Source organism: Strongylocentrotus purpuratus, unplaced genomic scaffold, assembly GCF_000002235.5.
Source record: "Strongylocentrotus purpuratus isolate Spur 01 unplaced genomic scaffold, Spur_5.0 spur5_scaffold_6, whole genome shotgun sequence".
Taxonomy (NCBI): domain Eukaryota; kingdom Metazoa; phylum Echinodermata; class Echinoidea; order Camarodonta; family Strongylocentrotidae; genus Strongylocentrotus; species Strongylocentrotus purpuratus.
Genome location: NW_022145612.1, coordinates 40,455,670 through 40,481,669, shown reverse-complemented (window position 1 = coordinate 40,481,669; position 26,000 = coordinate 40,455,670). Strand labels below are relative to the sequence as shown.

Here is a 26,000-nt window from a genome sequence, read left to right as displayed (position 1 = left end):
TGTTACTCTCTCAGTCTCTCTGCTTCTCTCTCCATTTCTTTCTCATCTCCCTGTCATCTATCTCTCTCTGTGTCTGTCTATCTCTCTGCCTCTCTCTGTCTCTCTCTCTGCTCCTCTCTCCATTTCTTTCTCACATCTCTCTCTCCCTTTCCTTTTTTTCTCCATTTCTTTTTGACCACCCCCCCCCCTCTCTCTCCCCCCCCTCTCTCTCTCCTTTCTGTAACTTCCGATAGCCCCCAGTCAATCGATCTTTTGTCAATTGCTAATTTTACCCATACTGTTTGTTTTTTCTCGAACACTTTGAAATAAATTCGTACGCTATTCAACCACATTAGGTCGACTTTCCAAATAAATTATGAAAAAGTAGTTATTTGACTGATACGCTCTAAGTCTTTCGGTTCAATATTATCTAGAAGTCAATTTATTTTCTCATCTGGTGTTGTCTCTCTGTTATTATCTTTTTGTCGTGGAACTCCAGATTTTGATGATGGGTCACTGCGTGAAGAAGAATGAGCCGTAGGTCCCATGGCTGCCTCATCATCACCACGCTTCAGAAGTGGACCTGTGAATCTGAGCGAGGTCCGCCATGAGCAGAGGCGTGTAGCAGCATTACTCAATGCATCGGGACAAATCAAGGTAGCATACCCGGTAAGTAAAACCAGAGGGGTAGGGGTCACGGGGGCATGTGCACCCCTCCCACATCGAGTACAAAGCAAAAAAGTAAAAGGAAAGGGAGAGAAAAGGACTAAAAACAAACAAACGATGAGAGGACCCATCCCGCACCCCTGTCCTTGTAAATACGCATTTCATTTTTCGAGTAAAACTTGTGGCTCCCCCACCCATATCACACACATACACACATCAGTCAAGTGCCCTATCAATAGCTGGACTAATATCACGCCACTGGCTACAAAATTTATTGTATCAAAACATTTATAAAATGGGCATCAAAAGCAACTACATATTTTAATATCTCGGAGGACACCCTCGAGGCGAAATAAAATGTCAGTCTTGGGCATACGATGAGCATCCCACTCCATTCGACGTATACTTTTAAAGGTACTATGTCCCATTTGCAGCCAACATCAAATTCTATAGAACTTTGCAGGATATTATAAATAATTATGTCACGTATGTCCTACCGGTGAAATTTAAACGTCCTAATATTAAAAAAATGCAAGGAAACCCATTTACTTTCTAGACTTCACTGTCAGACACTATAAGTGACTGGCTGACCTTTTTTCCCCTTGGTAATAACATACAGAAAATGAGCTGAAAAAAGTTAATGAGCATTTTGTCTACATCAATAACCCATTTCTTGTAATGGCCATAATTAAACTGATTGAATCTTTGCGCAGCACAAAACGTACGACCGTTCAGTACATGGGTATATTACTAAATGGATTGAAATCACTAAAGCCGATTCGACAACCAATTGTCAATATTTTCTCGCTTGAAGACATTTTCAAGCCAATTTTTGTTTAGGGAAGTTCTAAATTAGTATTGTCTTTCAAATGCCGTTAGAATGTAACCTTTTCATATTTTTGGCCTGCAAATGGGACATGTACCTTTAAATGAACATCGATGTGCAAACATGGTTACAATAACAGTTTGAATATTTCACACCTCCAGATGACTAATTCTATTTACAGAACTGAAATACAAACAACTTAATACATTATCTACTGTTAATCAATGATATATTTTCTCCTTCTTGACTGAAGACTTTGAATGGGGACGGTAATAATTAACTACATCCACGGCCATCGATACACAGAGTTTGGCAAACTTGGTTTTGGTTGGTTAAAATACAACATGGCGTATCTTCTTTTGTTTTTGTTCTTGCCCAACAAAGCAGTATTCGCCATAAGCGGCAATATTGTGCCCACCTCTAACCGGTTGGCCAAACTCTCCTATTCAATGGCACTGACTCTATCCGAGGTTTTTTTTTAATCACTTCGACACAATGATGAAATATTACAATGGGGCACAGTGTTTTATACATGAGATATACTTCTCTCGTATGAAACATTGATATGAAGGTTTCGCTAAACCATGTTAAACGGGAAGGGGGGGGGGTCGTATCAACTTTGCCAACAGTGTACACAAGGATCATCAGGGTTGTTTTTTTCAATTTCGGGATAAGGCTAACAAAAAAATCATCAAATTAGTCGTGACAAACTTTTTTAAATCAAGGCCCCCAGTTCAATTTCATAATCTAATTGGAGGAACGACATTCTAAGAGAACATTTGACCTGCGGAACCAGGAAAAGGCTAAAATAAGTAATCACACGAAATGTTGAATATTTCGATAAAAAGGTCTTTCTCAGTATACGTGTGGGAGGGGGGGGGGTGTTGTCCTCCACCCCCTTATCTAATACACTAATCAGTATGACTATATTATAGCTGTTAGACTTTGATCTCTTTAAGTTAATAGCTATATCTACGATCATACTTCACATAATTCACCGTTATGGTTACGAAACACAACTAAACCGATTTTGTTAACGTTTATGGTCCACATGGATTCAGGGGACTTAGATATTTCAATAATGGCGTCTCATCTGACGGTGAGTTTAGGTCACATATTTGGTCGTGACGTGATGAACAAGTTCATATCTTAATTATGCATTAGTTTGAAGTTTAGATGCATAATCTTGTTAAAAAGGGAAACTCATATCTTTCTTAATACAATTACGTAGTAAAATGGGTCTTTGCTTTAGTTTGTTCAACACGCTCAGTTTTAGTTGGAAAAAATATGCAGGTGCAGGAAATTGGTTGATGAAAAACCAAGGTCTTTTCTATTTGTAATGAGTTAAATTTATTTACTGTTTCCATATTTTGTTGTATATAATACATCAACGTTCACCACGTATCGATTCCAAATCAATTTTTTTAAAAAGTTATTAATCTCTGGTTATTTTTGCTCTCTTCATATTATAGCCTCAAGAGAGTATACCCGTAAAGGACCTCTACAAGAGTCGATTCTATAGAGAGCTGCAGGCAGCGAAGTCCTTACCGAGCCGAGTCCCTCCATTGGGCCACCCCTTGGTCCGTTTACCTGGCTGGAAACAGACCGACCAAGACAATCCCCTGGTTTCGAATCAGTATGGACACTTCGGGAATGGTGACGATGGTAGCTCTGTAGCTGCTTTGGCACACTCTTTTCAAGATCAAATAGGTGGCAATCGGAATATCCCTGATCGGACTTCCGGTGGCCAACATTCGTACAGCAGGCGACGAACTGTTGCTTTAAAGAGAACTTTGTCAAAGAGTGTGCCAAGTTCTTTGAGGGTAGATCTTTCCAAGAAGTCAAACAATGGTGGAGGGAATTCTCTCTCCAGATACGAATCTCTTCCTGATATAGGTCAATCAGCAAGGCAGGGAAGCGGGTCTAAGGTTGAGTATCGCCTTCCAAGACGGCGACGCGGAGAACCAGGATCTTTAGATATGACCACAGAAGGTTCAACGGGGCCGCCACATCTCCAGTACAATCACGGTATCGTAGATCCCGGAGGAAAACTTAATCCTCGTTCTATCTCTCAGGTATTCTCACCAACAGGATGGCGTACGGACGATACCGACATTGACCTTGAACCACTGCAAAAGCAAAACAAGACTCTTCATCGTAAACGGAAGCATCAAAGTTTGACAAATCCGTTCATGCGGACCTTTGAACACGACGATGTGCCTTTCAACAGTCTAGCATCGTCGGCGTCGTCATTTGTGAAACCCTCGTCGCGTGAAAGCGACACCAGCTCTTCTTCTACCCCAGATTGTAACATTGACGGTGATCCTTGCCCTGATGATAACGACCACCAAGTCAACGAACCTGATGTCGATAAGCAAAAGAATGTCAAATCACCGTCCAACGACCCTCAAGGTTCTGCTTCAGGGAGTAACCTAGAACACCCTCAACCTAAAGGTTCTCATGGTTCCGGTGGTGTGAACCCCAACGATGATCCCTACGGAACGGCATATGTGAAAGCTCTCTCTGTAGCACGATCAAAGGCAATACAGGAGGACCCTTTCTATCTGAGCCACCGTTTGACTCGTCCGTTCACATTTTCCTACTTTTGTCAGAAGGACGTGTGCACCTGCGGTAAATGTCCGAAGGTGAAGCGGAAGAAAGGGAAATCGGGGCTCAAATCCATACTGGGCGATGTGAACATGTATGACTATTTCAAGTGGTCCAAAGATAGGACAGAAGGAAAATGATAGCACGATCGCAAAAACTTTCATAAAATCTACCTACAGCAGTTTCATTAGCCTATTTACATCATTCAATGAAGTGTGCGAACATTTCAGTGACGGATTACGTAATCCGAAACAAATTTAAGAAAGTTGGATTTGAAACTACTCTTGGGTTGATTTCTTGAGTCTTTGAGATCGTGTTGACGTAAAGACAATCAGAATGTCGGCACTCGGCCGACATTATATTTTGAAATATAAATTATGACAATCACAATTAGTGCGCTTTGTTGAATATCATACATACGATGATAGTAAATTATATTATTTATGATTTTATCAAATAGTGAAATGTTATATTTGTTTGTATTCATGTAATTAGTCTGTTAAAATAGATATGATAAAATGTTTTCATAAAGAAAAAGTTGAATTATGAACTCCGGTACAAACAAATTGAATTCTATTAGTTGGGACCCCACAGAAAACTTATTTCATAACGCGAATAATTTCATACTGAGCCGTTGTCAACATTGCCCAGACGCTCACTTGAATTTAAATATATACATTACAGTAGATTATAATTTTACATCCGTTATCGAGCAACATTTTCTTTATATGCATTAATGATAACCATTAGCAATGTTGACACAATTTTTCATTCGTTTGATCTAATATGATTTAAATTAGTTTACACATAGTTTACGTGTTTACGTCAAAAAAGTGGTATAGGCCTACGAATTTTAATCTTACTGGTCGTAAGTTTGTTTTTCCAAAGCTCAGTGCATTCGTCAAATATCATTTAGAAATATTCTAGTGTCATTACTAAATTAAATTCTTGAGATAATGTGCATAATTATGTTGGTGTTTATTGTAAAAGAAATATAAGATAGAATATCACTATTGCATAGTATCGTTTCAGAAACTTTGACTGAGACGTTACACGATTGTACCTGTCGGTCAATCCTTTTTTAGGATAATACAATTTGGTGACGACCCGGTTATTCTTTTTTTCTTTCTTTAATGACAGCTAGTAATCACCAGTAATGTGACTGAATACTCTCTTCACTGCTCATGACTGTGTGGTCGTCACTCAATAATTAATTACTATTTGTGTCTTGGATATGATTGTATTTAGTACTGAAATACGAATATAATCATAATGTAATCTCCCCCATGATTTATCATGATAATATTGATGATAAAATATTGGTATCCAAATTAAAGGTCTATATATTATTATCTTTTGATGTACAAAGAGTAATCCAAGTAAATGGAAGTGATGACAGAAGTATTTAGATATATTCCCTAGCATATATTGCGTTTGTAACATGTAATCTTGTGTAGTGACTGAAAAATTATATTCTACTCTATATCTGTGCAATAAAATAAACAATGGAAGTATGGAACTGTGTCTGTAAGACTTTATTTTCCGCAGTGTACTTAAAAAATAAAAAGATCATTCACCTCTAGCTGACTTTGACCTTTTCCTTGTTTGTGTTCCCTTATTTCCCGATTTTGTCGTATTCTTGTAGTTCTCCAGATTAGTGTCCGAATAATGTTTTTTTCCTATTAGGCTATCTAAATTATTTCCCTTTCTCTGTGTCTCATTTTCTGAATCCACAGAAAGTTTGAAGATTATAACTGACTATACGGGTCTGTATAACTCGGGCCTTATTAACCCTTCAAACTTTTCAAATCTTAATTCGACTTTTCCACTCATGTTTGAAATTCTTTTTAATGCAAGAGTCATTTAATCAACTTTGCCAAAGAACATCATTTTATCAACAAAAAATACCGCCATAATCCCCAAAATGAACCGTCGTAAACTAACCGAACGCTTAAATAGAATGCATTACATTAATAAAGGTAGCCTACCTAATTAAACGAAATTTATAACCTTGCGTCTGAAGATTGGCATCCATTGCGAATTTATTTTGCTCAAGTTCCTATAAACTTATAGTCTATTAGTATTATTCCCATGCATCTCATTAGTCGATCTGCGTTGCTGCTCCGGTTATATATGGTGCGTAGAAATTGGATCAAGGGGATACATTTCTGAAGAAAATAGAGCAGCATTAAAAGGAATGTTAAAACTGATAATGGTATCAAAACAAATTAAGCATGTCTGTCAGACGCTAATAGCCGACTAGCCTTAGTTACATCTTACGGAATCTACAAGCTCAGAAATGAACCACTAGTGGACTGATACGGGGTACATGTCCGTCCCTGACTCCCAGGTGCTTAAATAGTCACCCCCTCCCCTGAACATGTTGAAGAACCCATCCTATTTAGAGGGTCATTGCATTTTGTATACAAATAATCTTACAAGGAGGAATAACAGTGCATCTACGAAGAAGAGGTACTTTCATTTCATTATTTTTCTTCAAAATATGTTTAACTATAATACGGCAATGCTCGAATGATGTTTACAACGATGCAATACCTGTTATGAACATATATATCATGCAATTTTACTATGAACAAATCTAAAAATGTTTATATTTAAGAAACCATTTAGTATTTAAATACTCCATGTATATCATTTTACGTTCGGTGTAAATAATATTTATCCGAGTATATATAAAAACGAGTAAGCCACAAAATGATGGTGTAAATAATCATGACCCACATTCGTAAAACAAACTAGTATTATTATCAAAAATCATGGTAATAAAATACATGCCAGAGAAACTAGTGCATTGTCGCAAAATCAAGCATAATGCACTTATTCATGGTTACATTTTTACTATTTATACTGGTATTTAAGATCGCCAAAGATATAGAATCGGATTGCCTATTACCGTTGAGGAATCTCAACTTCGTACTTCTCTTTCCATTATGTTGTTAACCATTTTCTATATAAAATTATGCTTTATATGTTTCCTATGTTGTACATGTTGTACTTGTCTTGTATACCCTGCCAGTGACACAGTTGTGTATTGTATACTACATTGTGTCATGGACCTGGGTTTAAATGTTTATACTTCTTTGTTTATAACGCTGAATAAAGATGAAACATTATCTTGCGTCTGAAGATTGGCATCCATTGCGAATTTATTTTGCTCAAGTTCCTATAAACTTATAGTCTATTAGTATTATTCCCATGCATCTCATTAGTCGATCTGCGTTGCTGCTCCGGGGTTTTGCTAACCACAACCAGGGGGCCCCCCCCCCCCCCCCGCTAAGAAAAAAAAGGGGAAAAAAGGGGGGAAAGAAGGGGGAAAAAAGGGGGGAAAAGGAAGGGGAAAAAAAGGAGGAAAAAAAAAGGGGAAAAAAAGGAAAAAAGGAGGAAAACGAGAGAGAGAGAGAGAGAGAGAGAGAGAGAGAGAGAGAGAGAAGGAAAAGAAAGGAAAGAGGAGAGAAAGATAAAGAAAGAAAAGGAAGAAGAAAAGAAAAGGGGGAAGAAGGAGATCGGGGGGGGGGGCGAAAGGGCCTCGCCTCCCAGGCTGTTGCCTCCCCCCATAAAAAAAAGATAAGAGAGAAGGAAGGAAATGGAAAGAAAAAAGGAAAAGAGGAGATAAAGGGAAGGAAAATTGAGGAAGAAGAAAAGAAAAGAAGGGGGTATCAGTTGCAATTTTCCCGCAAACAAGACAGTTGTTGACCGGGGTGGGGTTGGGGCAAAAGGCCCTTGCCTCCCCCGCCCCCGCTAAAAAGGAAAAAAGGAGAGCTAAAAGGTACTGAAAAAGAGGAAGAAGAAAAAAAAAGGGTGAAAAGAAGGAGAAATAGATCACTTGCGGTTAATCCCGCCAACAAGGTGTGGAGAAGGGTGGGGGCCGAAAGGACCTTGCCTCTCCCCCAAGCAAACCTAAAAGAGAGAGAAGGTAGGGAAGGGAAAGAGGAGAAAAAGGGACAGAAAAAAAAGAGAAGGAAGAAAGGTATGTAGGGGAGATCAGTTGCGATTTTCCGTCAACAAAGTGTAGATCGGGGGGGGGGGGGAGCGGGGCACTGGCGTACCAATCAAAGGCTCGGGGAAATACAATTTAAACGGGTTTTTTTTTAATTCCATAGCGGTGGTTTAAACATAATGCTGAAATGACATAATTTCAGAGATGTTTCTCCTTTTTTTGTAAATTATGTTTTTTATGCGTTTGTTGTAAAATGACAAATTCCTGCCCGCGGGACCCAACAAAGGGCCCTAAGGCGGGCCCCTTGATACTCATCTGACCGTAATTAAATGCTTAAAACCCTTGAGCTTCCGGGGGTTCCGCCCGCTGGACCTCACGCCAATCTGTGTCCTGCCAGTGTCACAAATAAGGTATAAAAATATGTACATCTGACCGTAATAAAAAAAACCTGAGATTCCGGGGTTTCCGCACCCTCGACCCCACCAGGGCCCCTGAATGCTTATCTGACTGTAATTTATTGCCTTGAACCCCTGAGTTTCCCGGGGCGGACAAGGTATCAAAATATATTCATCTGATTTAATGAAAGGTAAAAAGGAGGGGGGATCGAATTTAGATGAGGATTGAGAGTCGAGAACGGTACAACGAATCGTCTTCTTTCTCTAATGATTTAATGAAGAGTAAAAGCTTCCGCGCTTCGCGCGGGAGGGGGGGGGGGGGGTAAATGAATTCAGACGAGGATTATTTTCGAGAACGGTACAACGAATCGTCTTGTTTCTCTAATAATCAAATGAAATGTAAAAGCTTCCGTGCTTCGCGCGGGAGGGGAGAGAACTGAATTCAGACGAGGATTAAGAGTCGAGAACGGAATAACGAATCACCTTTTTTCTCTTATGATTTAATGAAACGTAAAAGCTTCTGCGCTTCGCGCGGAGGGGGGGGGGGGGGACTGAATTCAGACGAGGATTATTTTCGAGAACGGTACAACGAATCGTCTTCTTTCTCTAATGATTTAATGAAGAGTAAAAGCTTTCGCGCTTCGCGCGGGAGGGGGGGGGGGTAAATGAATTCAGACGAGGATTATTTTCGAGAATGGTACAACGAATCGTCTTGTTTCTCTAATGATCAAAAGAAATGTAAAAGCTTCCGCGCTTCGCGCGGGAGGGGAGAGAACTGAATTCAGACGAGGATTATTTTCGAGAACTGTACAACGAATCGTCTTGTTTTTCTAATAATCAAATGAACTGTCAAATCTTCCGCGCTTCGCGCGGGAGTGGGAGGGGAACTGAATTCAGACGAGGATTAAGAGTCGAGAAGGGTATAACGAATCGCATTTTTTCCCTAATGATTTAATGAAAGGTAAAAGGGGAAGGGAAACAGAAATCAGACGAGGATTATTTTCGAGAACGGTACAACGAATCGTCTTGTTTCGCTAATAATTAAATGAAATGTCAAAGCTTTCGCGCTTCGCGCGGGAGGGGGGGGGGGGGGGGGGGGAGGGGGAGGGGGAGGGGAAAACTGAATTCAGAGAAGGATTAAGAGTCGAGAACGGTACAACAAATCGTCTTCTTTATCTAAATGAAACGTAAAAGTTTCGGCGCTTTGCGGAGGAGGGAGGGGGAAATCGCCCCTCTCTGCACCCCCCCCATTACGTCAATGCTGGTCACCATTACGTGCCAATATTTGGCTCGCATAATTTCAAATTTGGGCCCCCTCCCTAAGAAATCCTGGATCCGCGCCTACCAACTAGTGACCTGCATGTGTCACGAATAAGGTATCAAAATATGCTCATCTGACCGTAATAAAGTGCCCATACCCCCTGAGCTTCCGGGGCTTTGCCCCTAGACCCCGCGCCAATTATGCTACGCTCTACCTGATAGTAAATACTTTAGCCTCCCCCACCCACTTTGAAAAACGTTCAGAGGGGCGTGCATGAAAGAGTGGGGTGATGCGGATTTTGTCTGCCCCCCCCCCCAAAAAAAAAAAGAAAAATTGCTCATTACGCCACTGCTGGTCACCATTACGGAGCAATATTTGGCTCGCATAATTTCAAATTTGGCCCCCCCCCCCCTAAGAAATCCTGGATCCGCGCCTGCACGACGAGACTGCACTTCACAAATACTGTGTACTGATTCATATTCATATTCATATTCATATTTATTTTATTTCCAACAGAAAGGTAAACAAAGATATTACATTTGATTTCATACATAATTCATTTTTTCAAGAAACTATACAAATAAACTTTGCACATAATAAAATTATTACAAGAATTTCTTAATTTCTGAGGAAATGGGGGGGGGGGGGGGGAATCCACTAAAAAGCAGTGCTTGTAGGTTGTGGATCCCCCAGGTTCGAGACAATGAACGGATAAAGATGATAGTATCATTAACGTAGCTTTGCTACCTCCATTCTGGTCTCGAAAAGTTATGAAAATTAATAAATCCACTAGAAGAACATGATTATTGATAAACGAATGTAAACGTTGAAGATTTAATCACTTCTTCCTCGACAAATTATGCAGGCATGTAATATAATATGTAACCTCAAAGGCGAATCTTTTTTATATCAATTTGTCATAATTATGATTCTGGGATAACTGCCCCCCTCCCCTGGAAAACTAGTCAACGACTTCCTTATCATAGTTTATGGAGGCGGCAGAGGTTTTTTCGTCAAGGGTGGAGTTCAGGGAGCCGTTGTCTGCATACAAATTAAACAACTTTTATCAAATAAAAAAACGTATTCTCCCCTTTAAAAACACTTTACAAGAAACCATTGACTATTCATTATGATAATTTTTAGTCGACATTTACAGTAACGACTGTAACAGTAAACAATTATTACTTATTTTGTGGATGTTTGTTAGGTGGAGTTCTAATAGCTTTAATTTGTATTGTCAAATTAAAAAAAAAATGGTACAGATATTTTAACTTGCTGCTTTACATACAAGTAACTTTAAAGATGCACAGTGTTCATATAATCTTCAGTTAAGACTATTGTAGGACAGTTGCTGTATTGTTAATTGTTATATGTCATTTCTATTGCAAAATACAAATTTGTATTGAAAAAAAGATGACAAGTATAGCATAAGTAGGGGCTCAACTATGAAGTAGCGAAGACGCATGGGAAAGGGTAATCTAATATTATTGGTTCGCTTTCTACTTTGGTTGAGTTTGAATGGTTTTATTATTTATTATTTATTATTTTACAAGTTTTCACACATATACAACAACAACAACACAAAGGTAGTTTCAATTTGAGAATAGCATACCCAGATTTATTTACAAGGATATAATTGAGTATTTGTCATTTTTTACTCAAAAATATATAGGAAGTTCAATTGTTAGAATCCAGTTTGAAGGCGACCTCAGAAATGATTTCATCTAGAAAAGTTGTTGCAATGATGAAATCACTTTCGATTGTTTGGTCTCTACCATTGATAAGTTCGTATTCGTCTTTGGTGAGGGAGAGATCAAGTATGACGTCACTGCTGTCGTCATCGAAAAGATCATGAGTGTAGTATGTAAAATCGGTGACTGTCGGAAACGTGTCGTTATCGTCTTCATTGTCGGTTGAAATGCTGGAGACGTCTGTGAAACTATCATCGTCCATTTCGTCCATAAATCTGATCAAACTAGAAGTAGTGTCAGATAACAATGAATCGTTATCATCTTCATGATGAATCTCGATAAGGACTTCGTTATGGAGCTGACAGCAGTCGGATACGATACTTGTTCCGTCATCGTTATCATCGTCGACGTCGTTGTTATCGCTGTCGTCTTGCTTTGAAGCGATGATCGGGTAATACGTGATGCTTGGGAAGTCCTCTTCCGAACTCCACAATGATGTAGAGTCACTGAATGTACCGTTGATATGACATGTAGTAGAGTGGAACTGTGTTTGAACGAAGAAAAAGAATTATATGAGATGAGAGTTGAATATTGTGCATACAGAGAGAGGCGGACACACCAATACGGAGAGAGAATATTGTACATTCGGAGCAGGCGCGGATCCAGGGGGGGGGCCGAGCGGGCCTTGGCCCCCCCCCGCAAAAAAAAAAAAAAAAAAAAAAAAAAGAGAGAAGAAAGGAAAAGAAGGGAAAGGGAAAGAGGAGAGAAGGGAAAGAAAGAAAAGGAAGAAAAAAAGAAAAGGGGGAAGGGGGGGGGGGGGGGGGGGAAAAGGGCCTTGCCTCCCAGGCTGTTGACCCCCCCCCCCCCAATCAAAAAAAAAAGAGAAGGAAGGAAAGGGAAAGAAATGACATAATTTCCGAGATCTTTCCTCACTTTTTAGTAAATACGTTTGTATGTGTTTGTTGGAGAATGACAAATTACTAAATTTACAGCCAGGCAAGAAATATGATTCTTGAGATTCCTACATGTCAGGCCCGAGGTGGAGCGGGGATTGGGAGCCTCGAGCCCCCCCCCCCCCCCCTCCCCACCCACTTTTTTGAAAAAGTATATTAAAGAGAAATAAAATAGAATGAGAGCAAGAAAGAAAGAATAGTTAACTGCCAGTGTTAAAAATTAATGAGGCATCTAAATATGCTCATCTGACCGTGATTAAATGCCTAAAACCCCTAAGCTTCCACCTAGGACCCTACGGCGGGCCCTTAGATGCTCATCTGACGGTAATTTAATGCCTAAAACCCCTGATTTTTGGGGGCTCCGCCCCCTGGAACCCACGCCAAATAGTGACCTGCCAGTGTCATAAAATAATAAGGTATGACAAAAAAATGCTCATCTGACCATAATTAAATGCCTAAAACCCCTGAGCTTCCGGGGCCGGCTCAGCCGCCTCGACCCCACCGGGGGCCCTAATGCTTATCTGACCGCAATTTATTGCCTTGGGGGCGGTCCCCCCAAATCGGAAGAAGACGTAGGAAGAAAGAGGAGCAGACAAAGAACGCCTTTAAAAAAGGATTAAGAGTATAGAGAACGGTACAACGCATCGTCTTCTTTCTCTAATAATTTAATGAAACGTCAAAGCTTCGCTCAGGAGGGGAGGGGGGGGGGGAACTCAATTCAGACAAGGATTAAGAATCAAGAACGGTACAGCGAATCGTCTTCTTTCTCTCATAATCTTGTGAAACGTCAAAGCTTCCGCGCAAAGCGCGGAAGTAGGGAACCTCAATTCAGACGAGGATTCAGAGGCGAGAACGGTAAAACGAATCTTTAATGATTTAATGAAACGTAAAAGCTTCCGCGCTTCGCGCGGGATGGAGGGGAAACTAAATTCCGACGAGGATTATTTTCGAGAACGGTACAACAAATCGTCTTCTTTCTCTAATAATTTAATGAAAATTAAAAACTTCCGCGCTTCGCGCGGCAGGGGGGAACCTGAATTCAGACGAGGATTAAGAGTCGAGAACTGTACAGCCAACCGTCTTCTTTCTCTCATAACATTATGAAACTTAAAAGCTTCCGCGCTTCGCGCGGGAAGGGGGGGACCTAAATTCGGACGAGGATTAAGAGTCGAGAACTGTACAACGAATCGTCTTCTTTCGAATGATTTATTGAAACGTAAAAGCTTCCGCGCTTAGCGCGGGAGGGGGGGGAACTGAATTCAAACGAGGATTAAGAGTCGAGAACTGTACAGCCAATCGTCTTCTTTCTCTCATAATCTTATGAAACTTAAAAGCTTCCGCGCTTCGCGCGGGAAAGGGGGGGGGGGGGACCTGAATTCGGACGAGGATTAAGAGTCGAGAACTGTACAACGAATCGTCTTCTTTCGAATGATTTAATGAAACGTAAAAGCTTCCGCGCTTCGCGCGGGAGGGGGGGGGGGGGCTGAATTCAGACGAGGATTAAGAGTCGAGAACGGTACAACGAATCGTGTTCCTTCTCTAATGATTTAATGAAACGTAAAGGCTTCCGCGCTTCGCGCAAGAGGGGGGGGGGGGGGAACCTGAATTCAGACGAGGATTCAGAGGCGAGAACGGTAATACGAATCTTGAATGATTTAATGTTACCTTCCGCGCTTCGCGTGGGATGTAGGGGGAACTAAATTCCGACGAGGATTATTTTCGAGAACGGTATAACGAATTGTCTTCTTTCTCTAATGATTTAATGAATCGTAAAAGCTTCCACGCTTCGCGCGGAAGGGGGAAAACTGATTTCAGACGAGGATTAGTGTCGAAAACGGTACAACGAATCGTCTTCTTTCTCTAATGATTTAATGAAAATTAAAAACTTCCGCGCTTCGCGCGGCAGGGGGGAACCTGAATTCAGACGAGGATTAAGAGTCGAGAACTGTACAGCCAATCGTCTTCTTTCTCTGATAACATTATGAAACTTAAAAGCTTCCGCGCTTCGCGCGGTAAGGGGGGGGGGGGGGGGACCTAAATTCGGACGAGGATTAAGAGTCGAGAACTGTACAACGAATCGTCTTCTTTCGAATGATTTATTGAAACGTAAAAGCTTCCGCGCTTAGCGCGGGAGGGAGGAAATGAATTCAGACGAGGATTAAGAGTCGAGAACTGTACAACGAATCGTCTTCTTTCGAATGATTTATTGAAACGTAAAAGCTTCCGCGCTTAGCGCGGGAGGGGGGGAACTGAATTCAGACGAGGATTAAGAGTCGAGAACTGTACAGCCAATCGTCTTCTTTCTCTCATAATCTTATGAAACTTAAAAGCTTCCGCGCTTCGCGCGGGAAGGGGGGGGGGGGGGACAAAAATTCAGACGAGGATTCAGAGGCGAGAACGGTAATACGAATCGTCTTCTTTCTCTAATGATTTAATGAATCGTAAAAGCTTCCACGCTTCGCGCGGAAGGGGGAAAACCGATTTCAGACGAGGATTAGTGTCGAAAACGGTACAACGAATCGTCTTCTTTCTCTAATGATTAAAGGAAACTTAAAAAGCTTCCGCGCGAAGTGCGGGAGGGGGGAACCTGAATTCAGACGAGGATTAAGAGTCGAGAACTCTCCAAAGAATCGTAATAATTTAATAAATCGTAAATTTTTCCGCGCTTTGCGCGGGAGGGGAAAAACTAAATTCAGACGAGAATTATTTTGAGAAGGATACAACGAATCGTCTTCTTTCTCTAATAATTTAATGAAACGTCAAAACTTCCGCGTTCGCGGAGGAGGGAGGGGGAAACTCGCCCCTCCCTGCACTGACCCCCCCCCCCCCCGCATTACGTCACTGTTGGTCACCATTACGTACCAATATTTGGCTCGCATAATTTGAAATTTTGGCCCCCCCCTAAGAAATCCTGGATCCGCGCCTGATTCGGAGAGAGAAGATTAAAATAAATATTTAATTAAAGCAGGAGAACGAAAGACGCGTGAGAGCAAAAGAATGATTTAATTCCAATTATGATTGTCCAAAAAATCTTGGTTGAATAGAACTTTTAAGAATATTGAAGAATTGGGTTTGAATAGAATTCTTACCATTTTGAGGGCTTCTGCTGTCAAAATATTACTTCGGTTGGCAGTACTGTCATCCTCTGTGGCTGTAATTAAATAAATACCACCACAAAAATAAAATCGTAATTTTCAAAGTTGCTATAGAAAATAATGATAGAACAAAGCTGAACAGTGAATGATGGTCAAAAGAGTACTACCCCGGCTCTTTTCGGATCATGCTCGACGAAGCTTTGGAGTTTGGTAACTACAGAAACAATAAATCTGATTTAGATTAAGACACTATTCAAATGTGAATACTGTGTTTATGTGTTTAATAGGGTTATATGACTATTGGGGGAGCTTGAGGAAAATATTCCTACCTGACAAGAGACAACACAGTCTCCTCATACTCTTTCCCATTCTCTTTCGAAGTCGGGCGAAAAATCGTCGCTTACGAGAAGATCGGCGAGCCATTTCTCTTTGTGATATAAAGACAGGAGCAGAGCAAACGTCTTTATTGCAAGGAGAATTCATAAAGAATGAATCTCTTGTAGGTAATGCGTTACCAATGTAAACACAAAACTTGCGCATTTCATTGTTACGTATGATTTTTGGAGTAGGATTTTAGTAACGCGTTCCTGATTGGTCAAAAGTTTCTACTCGAACGCACTGGTGCTGAGTATACATTATTACGTAGGTCACGTAGGTCAGTGCGCGTAAATGTGTGAGAGGGCTTTTCCAATAGGTTGAAGTGAATACACGCGATGACCTCACGATAAGATTGTGTAGGTTTTGTCCCTTATAAACTGTCAAAAGCATGAAAGACAGTGGCGGCAGTGGCGGCAGTGGCGGCAGTGGCGGCAGTGGCGGCAGTGGCGGCAGTGGCGGCAGTGGCGGCAGTGGCGGCAGTGGCGGCAGTGGCGGCAGTGGCGGCAGTGGCGGCAGTGGCGGCAGTGGCGGCAGTGGCGGCAGTGGCGGCAGTGGCGGCAGTGGCCCCCAGCAACTTAAAAGAGAGAGAAGGAAGGGAAGGGAAAGGGAAAGAGGAGAGAAAGGGAAAGAGAAAGAAGAAAGGTAGGGGAGATGAGTTGCGAATATAATTATGCACATCTGACAGTGATTAAAACCCTTGAGCTTCTAGGGGCGCAGTCCTCTGGAGTCCTAGGGCGCTATATAGGCGGACACCTGTATACTCTTCTGACCGTAATTTAATGACTAAAACCCTTGAGCTTCCAGGGGCTCCGTCCCGTAGACCCCACCTAGGGCACTAAGCTGGGCCCCTAGATGCTCATTTGACGGTAATGTAATGCCTAAAACCCCTGAGCTCCTGGGGGCTCCACTCCCTGGACCCCACGCCAATTAGTGTCCTGCCAGAGTCAATAAGGTATCAAAATAATCTGACCGTAATTAAATTCCTAAAACCTCTGAACTTCCGGGGTCCTCGCCCCCTGGACCCAACCCAGGGCCCTAATGTCGGCCCGTATAGATGTTAATTATTTGACGGCTATTTAATGTGGTAATCAAATGCCTAAAATTCAAGAGCATTCGGGGGCTCTGCTCCCTCGACCCCACCAGGGGGCAAAGACGGACCCCTAAATGCTTATCTGACCGTTATAAAATGCCTCAAATCCTTGAGTTTCAGAGGGCACAGCCTCCTGGACCCCACACCAACTAGTGACCTGCAAATGTCCGAGGAATAAGGTATCAAAATATGCCCGTCTGACCGTAATTAAGTGCCCAAACCCCTGAGCTTCCGGGGCTCCGCCCCTTGACCTCCCTGACCGGGGCTTTGCCCCTAGACTCCGCGCCAATTAGGCTACGCTCTACCTGATAGTAAATACTTTAGCCTCCCCCACCCACTTTGAAAAACGTTCAGAGGGGCGTGCATGTAAGAGTGGGGTGATGCGGATTTTTTGTTTGTCTGCCCCCCCCCCCCAAAAAAAAAAATAAATTGCTCATTACGCCACTCCTGGTCACCATTACGGAGCAATATTTGGCTCGCATATTATCAAATATGCCCCCCCCCCCTAAGAAATCTTGGATCCGCGCCTGACCACATCAGGCCTATGATGAAGGGGCTATAACGAGGGGAGGGGTATTAATTGTGAGCCCCCAAGTTCTCAAACAAACAAACAAAATGAAGGGGGGGGGGGAGAAAGGAATGAAAACAAAACTAAGATAATATAATATGTCGCGAAGGCAATACGACGTAACTACATGTACAAGGGAGAGGGGTACATGTGTCGCCATCAATATTTAAGTAAAAAATAATAAAAAGGAAGAGAAAAGAGAAAAGAAGGGAGAATGGGAAAACGACGAGAAGGAAATATGCCTGACCCATGCACCATCTCCCCCCTAGCCAGTTTTCTGGTAAGATCGCCTCCCCCCCCCCCCCGCATCCCATAGTTCCAGTGTCCTCTCAATGGGTGGAATCACGCTTAACTATTTTAAGGTGCTAATTTACTATTCAATAAATTTGGAAAGAAAAGAGGCTATCGCATTTTTAGAAGCTATTATTTTTTTCTTGCCTGCTTAATTGCGCTTGTATAGCAAGCAAATAAAGCGCAAGCAGGCAAGAAAAAAAATTAGTCCTTTTAATTTAGCCGTGCATTTAGCAGAAATCTGAAACTTTAAAAGGTATAAGAACACAATTTTGGAGCACATTATGTACTTCGGGTATATAGATATAGGAGTTGGAAGGTTACACTTTATTGGTACGAGTTATACAGACTGTTTCGCCAGAAGGCTCATCAGTAATATATATATATATATATATATATATATAGACTTTTTAGATTTTAAGAGGGATCGACACACTTCCCACCGCCTCCCAAGATCCGCCACAGGATCTCAACGCACTGTAATGGACTCCATTAATTTTTTGTTCTGCGTCTGTTTTCTAAGACTAGGCATTGAAACGAAAAGGAATGGAAACATAACCAACTGAACATGAACATCTTCACTATGAAAGCTCCGATTTAAGATGAGCAGGATGATCAAACGTATCTTGCAGATCACCTTTATCTTTTATTTGATTGCAACTGTCTACACTGTGTATGTACTCTTGTGTAAGTTGATTTAGATCAATATCTAGTGTTACTTCGTCAAATTTCTAAATAAATGTTAATTTGCTAACTTGAAAATGTACGTGCGGGACAGTGTTTGAACATTGATTGCCAACTGTGTTGCTGGTGTGGTTGCTGGTGTGATTGCTGTGTGTCTTTTGATGTGCAAAAGCTGGAGACGCCTTGAAATTGCACCCAGCAACCGGGGGGGGGGGGGGGGGGGTCACCCATACATACCCCAGCGTGAAGAGTAAAATGGGCGCTAGTGACAGTTCCGTATCCATTTTTTTAAAGCAGTTTAATATCCATTAATCTTAGCAAAGGAATTTTAACTGATTTTAATCATAGATCTATCCCTATAATCTATATTGCATTTTCCACCTGAATTTGGATCACATTCGACATCGGGAAACCTTCGTTTAGGGCTTCAATGTCTACGTCGTCGCTCAGTACCTTCTCTGCGCTGTAGTCCTGCACCTCAAACTGAAGCTATCAGTACAAAATTATGAAGACTTCTCGTATGGTTTATGGTATCGCGCTTATCGCGCATACGAGAAGTCTGCATAATTTTGGACTGATAGCTTCAGTTTGAGGTGCAGGACTACAGCGCAGAGACGGTATTGAGCGACGACGTGGACATCGAAACCCTAAACGAAGGTTTGCTGATGTCGGATGTGATCCAAATTCAGGTGGAAAATGCAATATATGATTATGATTAAAATAAGTAAAAAATTGGGCTCAAATTCATTTGCTAAGAATGGATATTAAACTGCTAAAAAAAATGGATACGGAACTACACTAGCGCCGTAAAATGCATTCATGGTGTCTGATCGCGCGCCTGATGTTGTGTCCTAATCCTTCCCATAGTCTCATAGACATGATAGAGATTACACGCATCCTTTATTTGCAGTCTAGGCCTAGGCCTAGATGTGCATTGCGCAATCATGCAAAATTGTCAATGTTTCTATGACCAAATCGAGATTCAAACCTTTATTTCTTGTGATCCTGAAGGTGATACTGCCACTGGTGATATAAATGAGGTGTTATATGAAAGAGCAGATTAATCTCCATATTTCCAAAGGGGCGTCGTCTCGGAATTCTGAAAATATCTTGGTCAAAACAGCAATTTAAATTTTGCTGACCTCTCAGGAGTGTTCACGATGGTGGTCCTGCCGGAAACAGAAATACATGCAGTGTACAAGAAAATAGCTGTTTTCGCATTGCCAACTTTATACATAATTATCTATAATTTGGTTAAATTCTTGACTGATTTCAAAGTATGAGAGGAAAGAAAACTACTGTACTAGTTCTAGTAGGGTGTCTGAACGTTTTTTTTTCATTTTTCCCTTTTGTATTGTTTTTCACCATCATGGTCGGAAAGTTGAAAAAATCAACTACTCAGAAGAACACATTTTGCATTTCAAGGCTCACCGATCAAAAGATACAGCCCCAAAAAATCTAGGCATTAAAAAAAAAAAAAAAAATTGTCCAGAATGGACAAAAAAGTGGTACAAGCTGAGTTTTAATTTTTGCTCAAAAGCTGCACAGCACGGTATGCAAAGCGTGGGGTAACTAGGGTATTTTCAAACTGTAACTGCTCGTGATCCCTTGGGACTAGAGAAAAAATAAGCGCATGGATATATTCCTTACAGCTGGCCCAACTTACCCATCAGGAGCTCACTTCAGGAAATTGGTAAATCTCTGAGTTACCATGGAAAATTTTTTTAATTGCTGTTTTGATCAAGATATTTGTAGAGTTCAGAGTCAAGCCCCTTCAGGAATATGAAGAAAAACCTGCTCTTTCATATGACACCTCACTTATTGAGTATCACCTTCAGGATCACAAGCAGTATTGGTTTGAATCTCAATTTGGTATTAAAAACATTGACCAATTTTGCATGAGCGCGCAATGCACATGGACTGCAAAGGGATGTGTGCAATATCTATGGGAAGGATTTTAGCACACAAACTAAGTGCGCGATTAGACACCCTACTTCTAGCAGCTGGTGTCATTGGAATGGTTCACAAATATAGAACTGCAAGTCGTGTTACTTGTTCTACAAAGCAATTTTTTTCTATTCTTTTTCCAGTAGCTACAGATGAGAAGCACACATCCCATCAGGACCAGCAGGTTCCTGCCAAGATTCAACTAAAGGAGCCAAGACCGGGACCTGATATATCAAATCATCATGCACCTGTTAAGGCCAAGAACAGGACCTATCCAATTGAAATCTGGAGCAAAGTAGGCTTAGGTAAGTTAAGTTGAGAGGAGAAAACTCATTGGCATAAATCCTATGTTGAGAGCCAAATGGTTGCTAACTCTGTGATAATGGATGGGAGTTACCATCCTTCTGGCTTTTAGCGGACGAAGTAGTACGCAAAATCCCTGAAGATTTTAATGCCATTATCATTCCTATATACGATGACATTGTGACAGAAAACACCAGATACCTTGATAAGAGCTTTAGTTCTTCATTTGCCTGAATTTGATTTGAGAATATCATCCTATAGTATTCATTATACTATGAAGACTCAAATTTGTTATTTTGATACACTCTTTCCTTAGGGTTATTGTATAGAAATTCATACATCAGACACACAGAGGTTAATTGAAAGCCCCATTGATTTGATTTGATTTTGATTTGATTTATTTATTTCTGTTTGATTTTCTTTTTCTTTTGCATTTTTACAAATATATAACAAACAAATATTGCAAATTTACACATGACAAAAGAATATATGTAGAATAAAGTAAGGCTGGCTGTAACTAATCGAAAACATCAAACAGGAGGGTTGACAAAGTAAGCAAAGCTTGATAGTATGACTACCCTCAAAGGATACATAATAATACAAATATGGAGGAACAAAATATTGGTAAAAGGGGGAAAAGACAGAAAAAAAGAAGAGAAAAGAAAGAGGGGATGCACATCAATATTCACAGACTTATGTGGTAGTTGGATTTCAAATTGATATATAAAGATTTTAAAAAAGAAAATGCAAATTTGAATAGTGAGTGGCCAACTTGGGATATAATAGAATGAGAAGACTCGGGAGATTCGGACAATATGAATTTGAATTTAAGATCAGCCAGCTGGTTTTAAACCTGGGCCTGCGAGTCGGAGCCTTGAAGTGTTTGTATACAAGAAATTGTTTATTCAGTATCCCAAGTAGGCCATAACATTTTAAAGAAGCATCTTTTGGCTTTGGTTATTATGAGTTTTTATGTGTTTCCATTTTCTAGGCTCATATACTTGGGAGCATATATTAAATGGAAAGCTTGAATCAAGACTGGATGGCATCTGGTACTATGGCGAACTTCAAGTACATAACTTTGAGTTCAGGTAAACTTGCATTTTGTTGTGTCTCTTTAATTTGATTTTTTTTTCATGATTATTATTTGTTTTAATTTTGTTAACAAATTTCAGTAGAAGTATTAACAAGCATCATATGTTTAGGTTTTGAATGCAAAAGTATGTTATGGGTTTAAGCTTGTACTACTCGCATATTTTGATTAATTTTTCTTCAGAGCTGAGGAGGTATGTAGACAAACTTGCTACAGAGTGTGATATAAGATACAAATCCTCCCGGCAAATTGTAAATAATGTTCAAAATAGTGAATATCATTATTGTTTGAAGTGACGTTTTTTTGTATTACTATGTATTGCATGATAAAGGCCATTGTAGAAGCCTTTAACATTTTGTTGTGGATAAGAGATTGTAAGATATTCTATAATTGAATGTATTTTTTTGTGCTAAATTTGCTAATACTGCAGTTAGTTTAGAGAGAAGACCAATCATGGATGATTGACAGTACTTAGTACTAGAGACAAAATATTACTATTTCTTTTATTGCACTAGAATCAACTGGTTACACCCCAAGAATGAGAGAAGTGCAAACAACTGCTAGAAAATTGTAATTTTCTTTTCATTCTTCCAGAATGCGTGATGGTGACGGGGTGCAACCAGACAAGGTCCCGCAGGATGTGGAGAACGTTTTCCTGATTTTGAACGGGAGAGCTCCGGACAAAGTGCAATACACGCGATACTGGCTCGACCACCTCGGTTCATACCCACATCTCAAGCGGGTTGTTCTGATGCTGATTGGTAATGAACAGTGTCAGAACGATTGGGTGCTTCCATACATGAGGAGCAGGGGTGGACCTGTTGATATGCTCTTCGTCGTGTACGATACCCTCATTGTGAACGGTGATGACATCATGCAGTGGCCTCTGGGTGTAGCAACGTGAGTTATTTGTGAAATGTAACATAGTTTGCTTTTGTGATGTGCCATGTGGCAAGCTAAACATATTGCACAGATTTTATAATTTTATATGTACCGGTAATGTTTCAATCCCATATGAGGTAGTATTTTAACGGTTCACTAAGATGATCTGAAGGGTTCAGTCAATTATTTTGAGTTGACAGTTGCTTTTGTATATTTAAAAAGACTTGATTTGCAGAAGGAAAATCATTTTTTTTCATGATTTTCAGGACCCAGCGATGCAAATTTAATAGTGTGGATTCATCAAAACTTTAGGGGATAGTCATCTTGGTGTACTTCCAATTGGAAAGTTTGCTGCACTTAAATAGGAACATGGAATAGGGATTATGCCTGCATCATTTCCAATTTGTGTCAATAGTTTTCAGAAAGTATGCTATAACTCCTGTAAGATTACATCATTGCTTATTTTCATTTTTCACTCTTCCTCCCTTTTCCAACTTTAGGTACAGAGGTTTCCCATTGATAGAGATCAATCAGCTTAATCTGCGTTCTCCTAGACAGTATCGATGTAATTTCCTTGGAACGATGTACCCCAACTCATCCAGAGAAGTACTTTTGAAAGTCATTAATGATAACAACCTTCAAAAGTACTGCTACCTCAAAACAAGACAACGGTAAGTTTCTTTCACCAGCAATTTTATTTTACTTTATTTTGATATTTGTTAAACACAGGTATTTGCATTCTTGTAGCATGGTACTTATGATCAATCTATATTTCAAAAAGGAAAGACACTCAATCATCTTTAAATTAATAGACATAAGTGATAATGCTTATTATTAACATGGAATTTTTTTAATTAGTGTTAGTTGGACCTACTTTGAAGAAGCCATGTCTGAAGGTCACTGGGAAAGGGAGACAATGGACTACCTGCTTTATAGCATCATAGCCTGTTTCAGTGGATTTGATTATTGTGTTTATCAATATTTTTGATGATTAGAGAATGAAACTGAATTACCTTAGTACCAAAAGAGAAAATATATCCCTGATTATTATACTATTCCTCTGACTCTGTACTTGTTTACATGGTTCAAGAGTGGCAATATTATTGTAGATGAATGTCTTACTAAAGGACTGCACTGCAATGGTTCGATTGATCCATAGTCTGCTGACATGCCCTATACCAATTTACCTAAAAGTTTGGAGGCGCGATAGCTCAGTCGGTAGAGCAGTGGTCTCGTAATCCGGTGACCCGGGTTCGAAACCAAGGCGATACGCTAGTGCCCTTAGGTAAGGCATTATTCCTGATTACCAGGTCCCTCAGAGAGGACCTAAAGCCATCAGCCGTCTGGTTGCTTACTGACAAGCATTTATGCTTTCTTAGCAATCAGGTAAAACTAACCACCACCATTCAAAGTCATTTTTCAAAGAATTCTTTTTTCTGTGCTTTTAGATGGGAGCCTGATGAATCAAAAGCCAGTCTCCAGACGTACATCAATGTAGTCCTTCAAAGTGACCTCACCCTGAGTCCCGTAGGTATGAACGCAGAGTGCTACCGTATCTACGAGGCGTGCGCTCTAGGCTCCGTGCCCGTCGTAGAAGACGTAACCACCAAGGGGGACTGCAGCCCGAGTCCGTTAAGACTCCTCAAGAAACTCGAAGCACCTTTCATCTTCATCAAGGACTGGAGCGAGCTGCCAGGGATCCTGGATGCGGAGATGAAGATGTCAATAGAAGAGATTGTGGATAGGAGACGAAGACTTGTGGCTTGGTATGAAACTTTTAAATACAAGATGAAAGATATTCTAATGAGGAAAATAGGAGAGGTCTTTGAAGAAGATGTGCGCAGGTGATGTAATCTATCAGCTTTACAAGAGTTAAGTCTGAAACAGCCCGGGTCCGTTCAGACTCCTCAAGAAACTTGGAGCACCTTTCATCTTCATCAAGGACTGGAGCGAGCTGCCAGGGATCCTGGATGCGGAGATGAAGATGTCAATAGAAGAGATTGTGGATAGAAGACGAAGACTTGTGGCTTGGTATGAAACCTTTAAATACAAGATGAAAGATATTCTCATGAGGAAAATAGGAGAGGTCCTTGAAGAAGATGTGCACAGGTGATTCAATCTATCATCTTCACAAGAGTGGTGATTATTTTTTGACATTTAGAAGGACATTAAGTCTTGAAATTTCACGTGAAGTTAATGCCATTCTAATTCTCTAGAAAAAATGGCCCAAATTCATGAAAGTGGTTCATCTTAATATTAACCCATAGTTTAAACCTCCATTGTCATCAGGCCCAATGAACGAGCATTTTTTACGGTTTTGTGAAGCACTTAGTGGACAAATTGAGTGACAGTGTGAAGATTGTTGAACTTGTAGTTATAATGGTTTCGAGAAATGACCCCCTGAAGGAGGTTCAGACCTTGGAATAAAATACCTCTTTGGTGAATTTGACCTAATGTGTCTTTGGCAGAAGAGTACAAGTGATATCTTGTTATTATTAAGAGAACCAAATCATAATTGTCTTTCGCGACAGTACTTATTTAATTGGGACTAGTGCATATTTACAGACTTTAATTTTGCCTTGGTAATACACAGTGCTGATAAAGTCACAGAGCGCAAGAATTTTGTTTGTCTTCATGTTCGGATCTCATCAGTACCTGTGTTTGTTGTACACTTTCTTAACTATTGGAATACCTGATCCATATTTCATATTACAGCTTGTTTTTTTGACATTGAGGGTCTGCTAAATGGCTTTATTCTCAAGATCAAAATCAATGTTCCCAATTACCTTTGCATATTTTGAAAGCAGGAATTATTCCTTAATGATTATTTATTACAATATCTAGTTTGATACAAAAGTACTACAATTGACTAGACTTAGGGATAATTTTACTTGTGCTACTTTGAGTTATGCAGAGTATGTATGAATCTTGTGCAAATTGAAAGGGTAAATTACAAGTTGTCATTTTTTGAGGTATTGATTAATGTAACTGTTTTCTTATTGATGTACAGGAATAAATCTGGAATCCTAGAAAAGTACTGTATATGAATCTTGCCTTTAAATTTTGATCTGTGCTTTATGCAGTAGTATTCATGATCATACTTGTTGTTAATGTCCATGTATAAGGAGCCTGGGCATCGTTTCATGAAACCGTCTTTAAGTACAAGTTCATTGACATCTCATTGAAATGCGTGTTAAACATAATACATGTATTTCAATGGGATGTCTGTGCACTTGTTCTTATGAAACACTGCCCAGCTCTATATGTTAAAGATAAACTTGAGTTCTGGTAATGCAATTGCATTGTGAAAGAAAAGGTGTGGAATGGACCAGA

The 26,000-nt window shown here is 40.3% G+C and overlaps 2 protein-coding genes across 2 annotated transcripts; both read left to right on the top strand.

Moving 5' to 3' along the window:
- The first annotated feature begins 484 nt into the window (after positions 1-484).
- On the top strand, positions 485-5,671 carry LOC100893789. The gene is made up of 2 exons (XM_011664048.2): positions 485-648; positions 2,944-5,671. Exons 1-2 carry the CDS (start codon positions 526-528, stop codon positions 4,216-4,218), a joined length of 1,398 nt encoding a protein of 465 aa, XP_011662350.2. The 5' UTR covers positions 485-525; the 3' UTR covers positions 4,219-5,671.
- A 12,625-nt stretch (positions 5,672-18,296) lies between these two features.
- Positions 18,297-25,709, top strand: LOC583032 (ribitol-5-phosphate xylosyltransferase 1). The gene is made up of 6 exons (XM_011664049.2): positions 18,297-18,445; positions 20,533-20,694; positions 21,684-21,783; positions 22,380-22,685; positions 23,168-23,338; positions 24,116-25,709. Exons 1-6 carry the CDS (start codon positions 18,361-18,363, stop codon positions 24,513-24,515), a joined length of 1,224 nt encoding a protein of 407 aa, XP_011662351.2. The 5' UTR covers positions 18,297-18,360; the 3' UTR covers positions 24,516-25,709.
- The last annotated feature ends 291 nt before the right edge of the window (positions 25,710-26,000 follow it).

Coding starts and splice junctions, on each gene's coding strand:
- LOC100893789 (XM_011664048.2), top strand. CDS start 526: ATGGCTGCCTCATCATCACCACGCTTCAGAAGTGGACCTGTGAATCTG. Junction 649..2,943: donor AAATCAAGGTAGCATACCCG/GTAAGTAAAACC, acceptor TTCATATTATAG/CCTCAAGAGAGTATACCCGT.
- LOC583032 (XM_011664049.2), top strand. CDS start 18,361: ATGAGCAGGATGATCAAACGTATCTTGCAGATCACCTTTATCTTTTAT. Junction 18,446..20,532: donor CACTGTGTATGTACTCTTGT/GTAAGTTGATTT, acceptor TTCTTTTTCCAG/TAGCTACAGATGAGAAGCAC. Junction 23,339..24,115: donor TACCTCAAAACAAGACAACG/GTAAGTTTCTTT, acceptor CTGTGCTTTTAG/ATGGGAGCCTGATGAATCAA.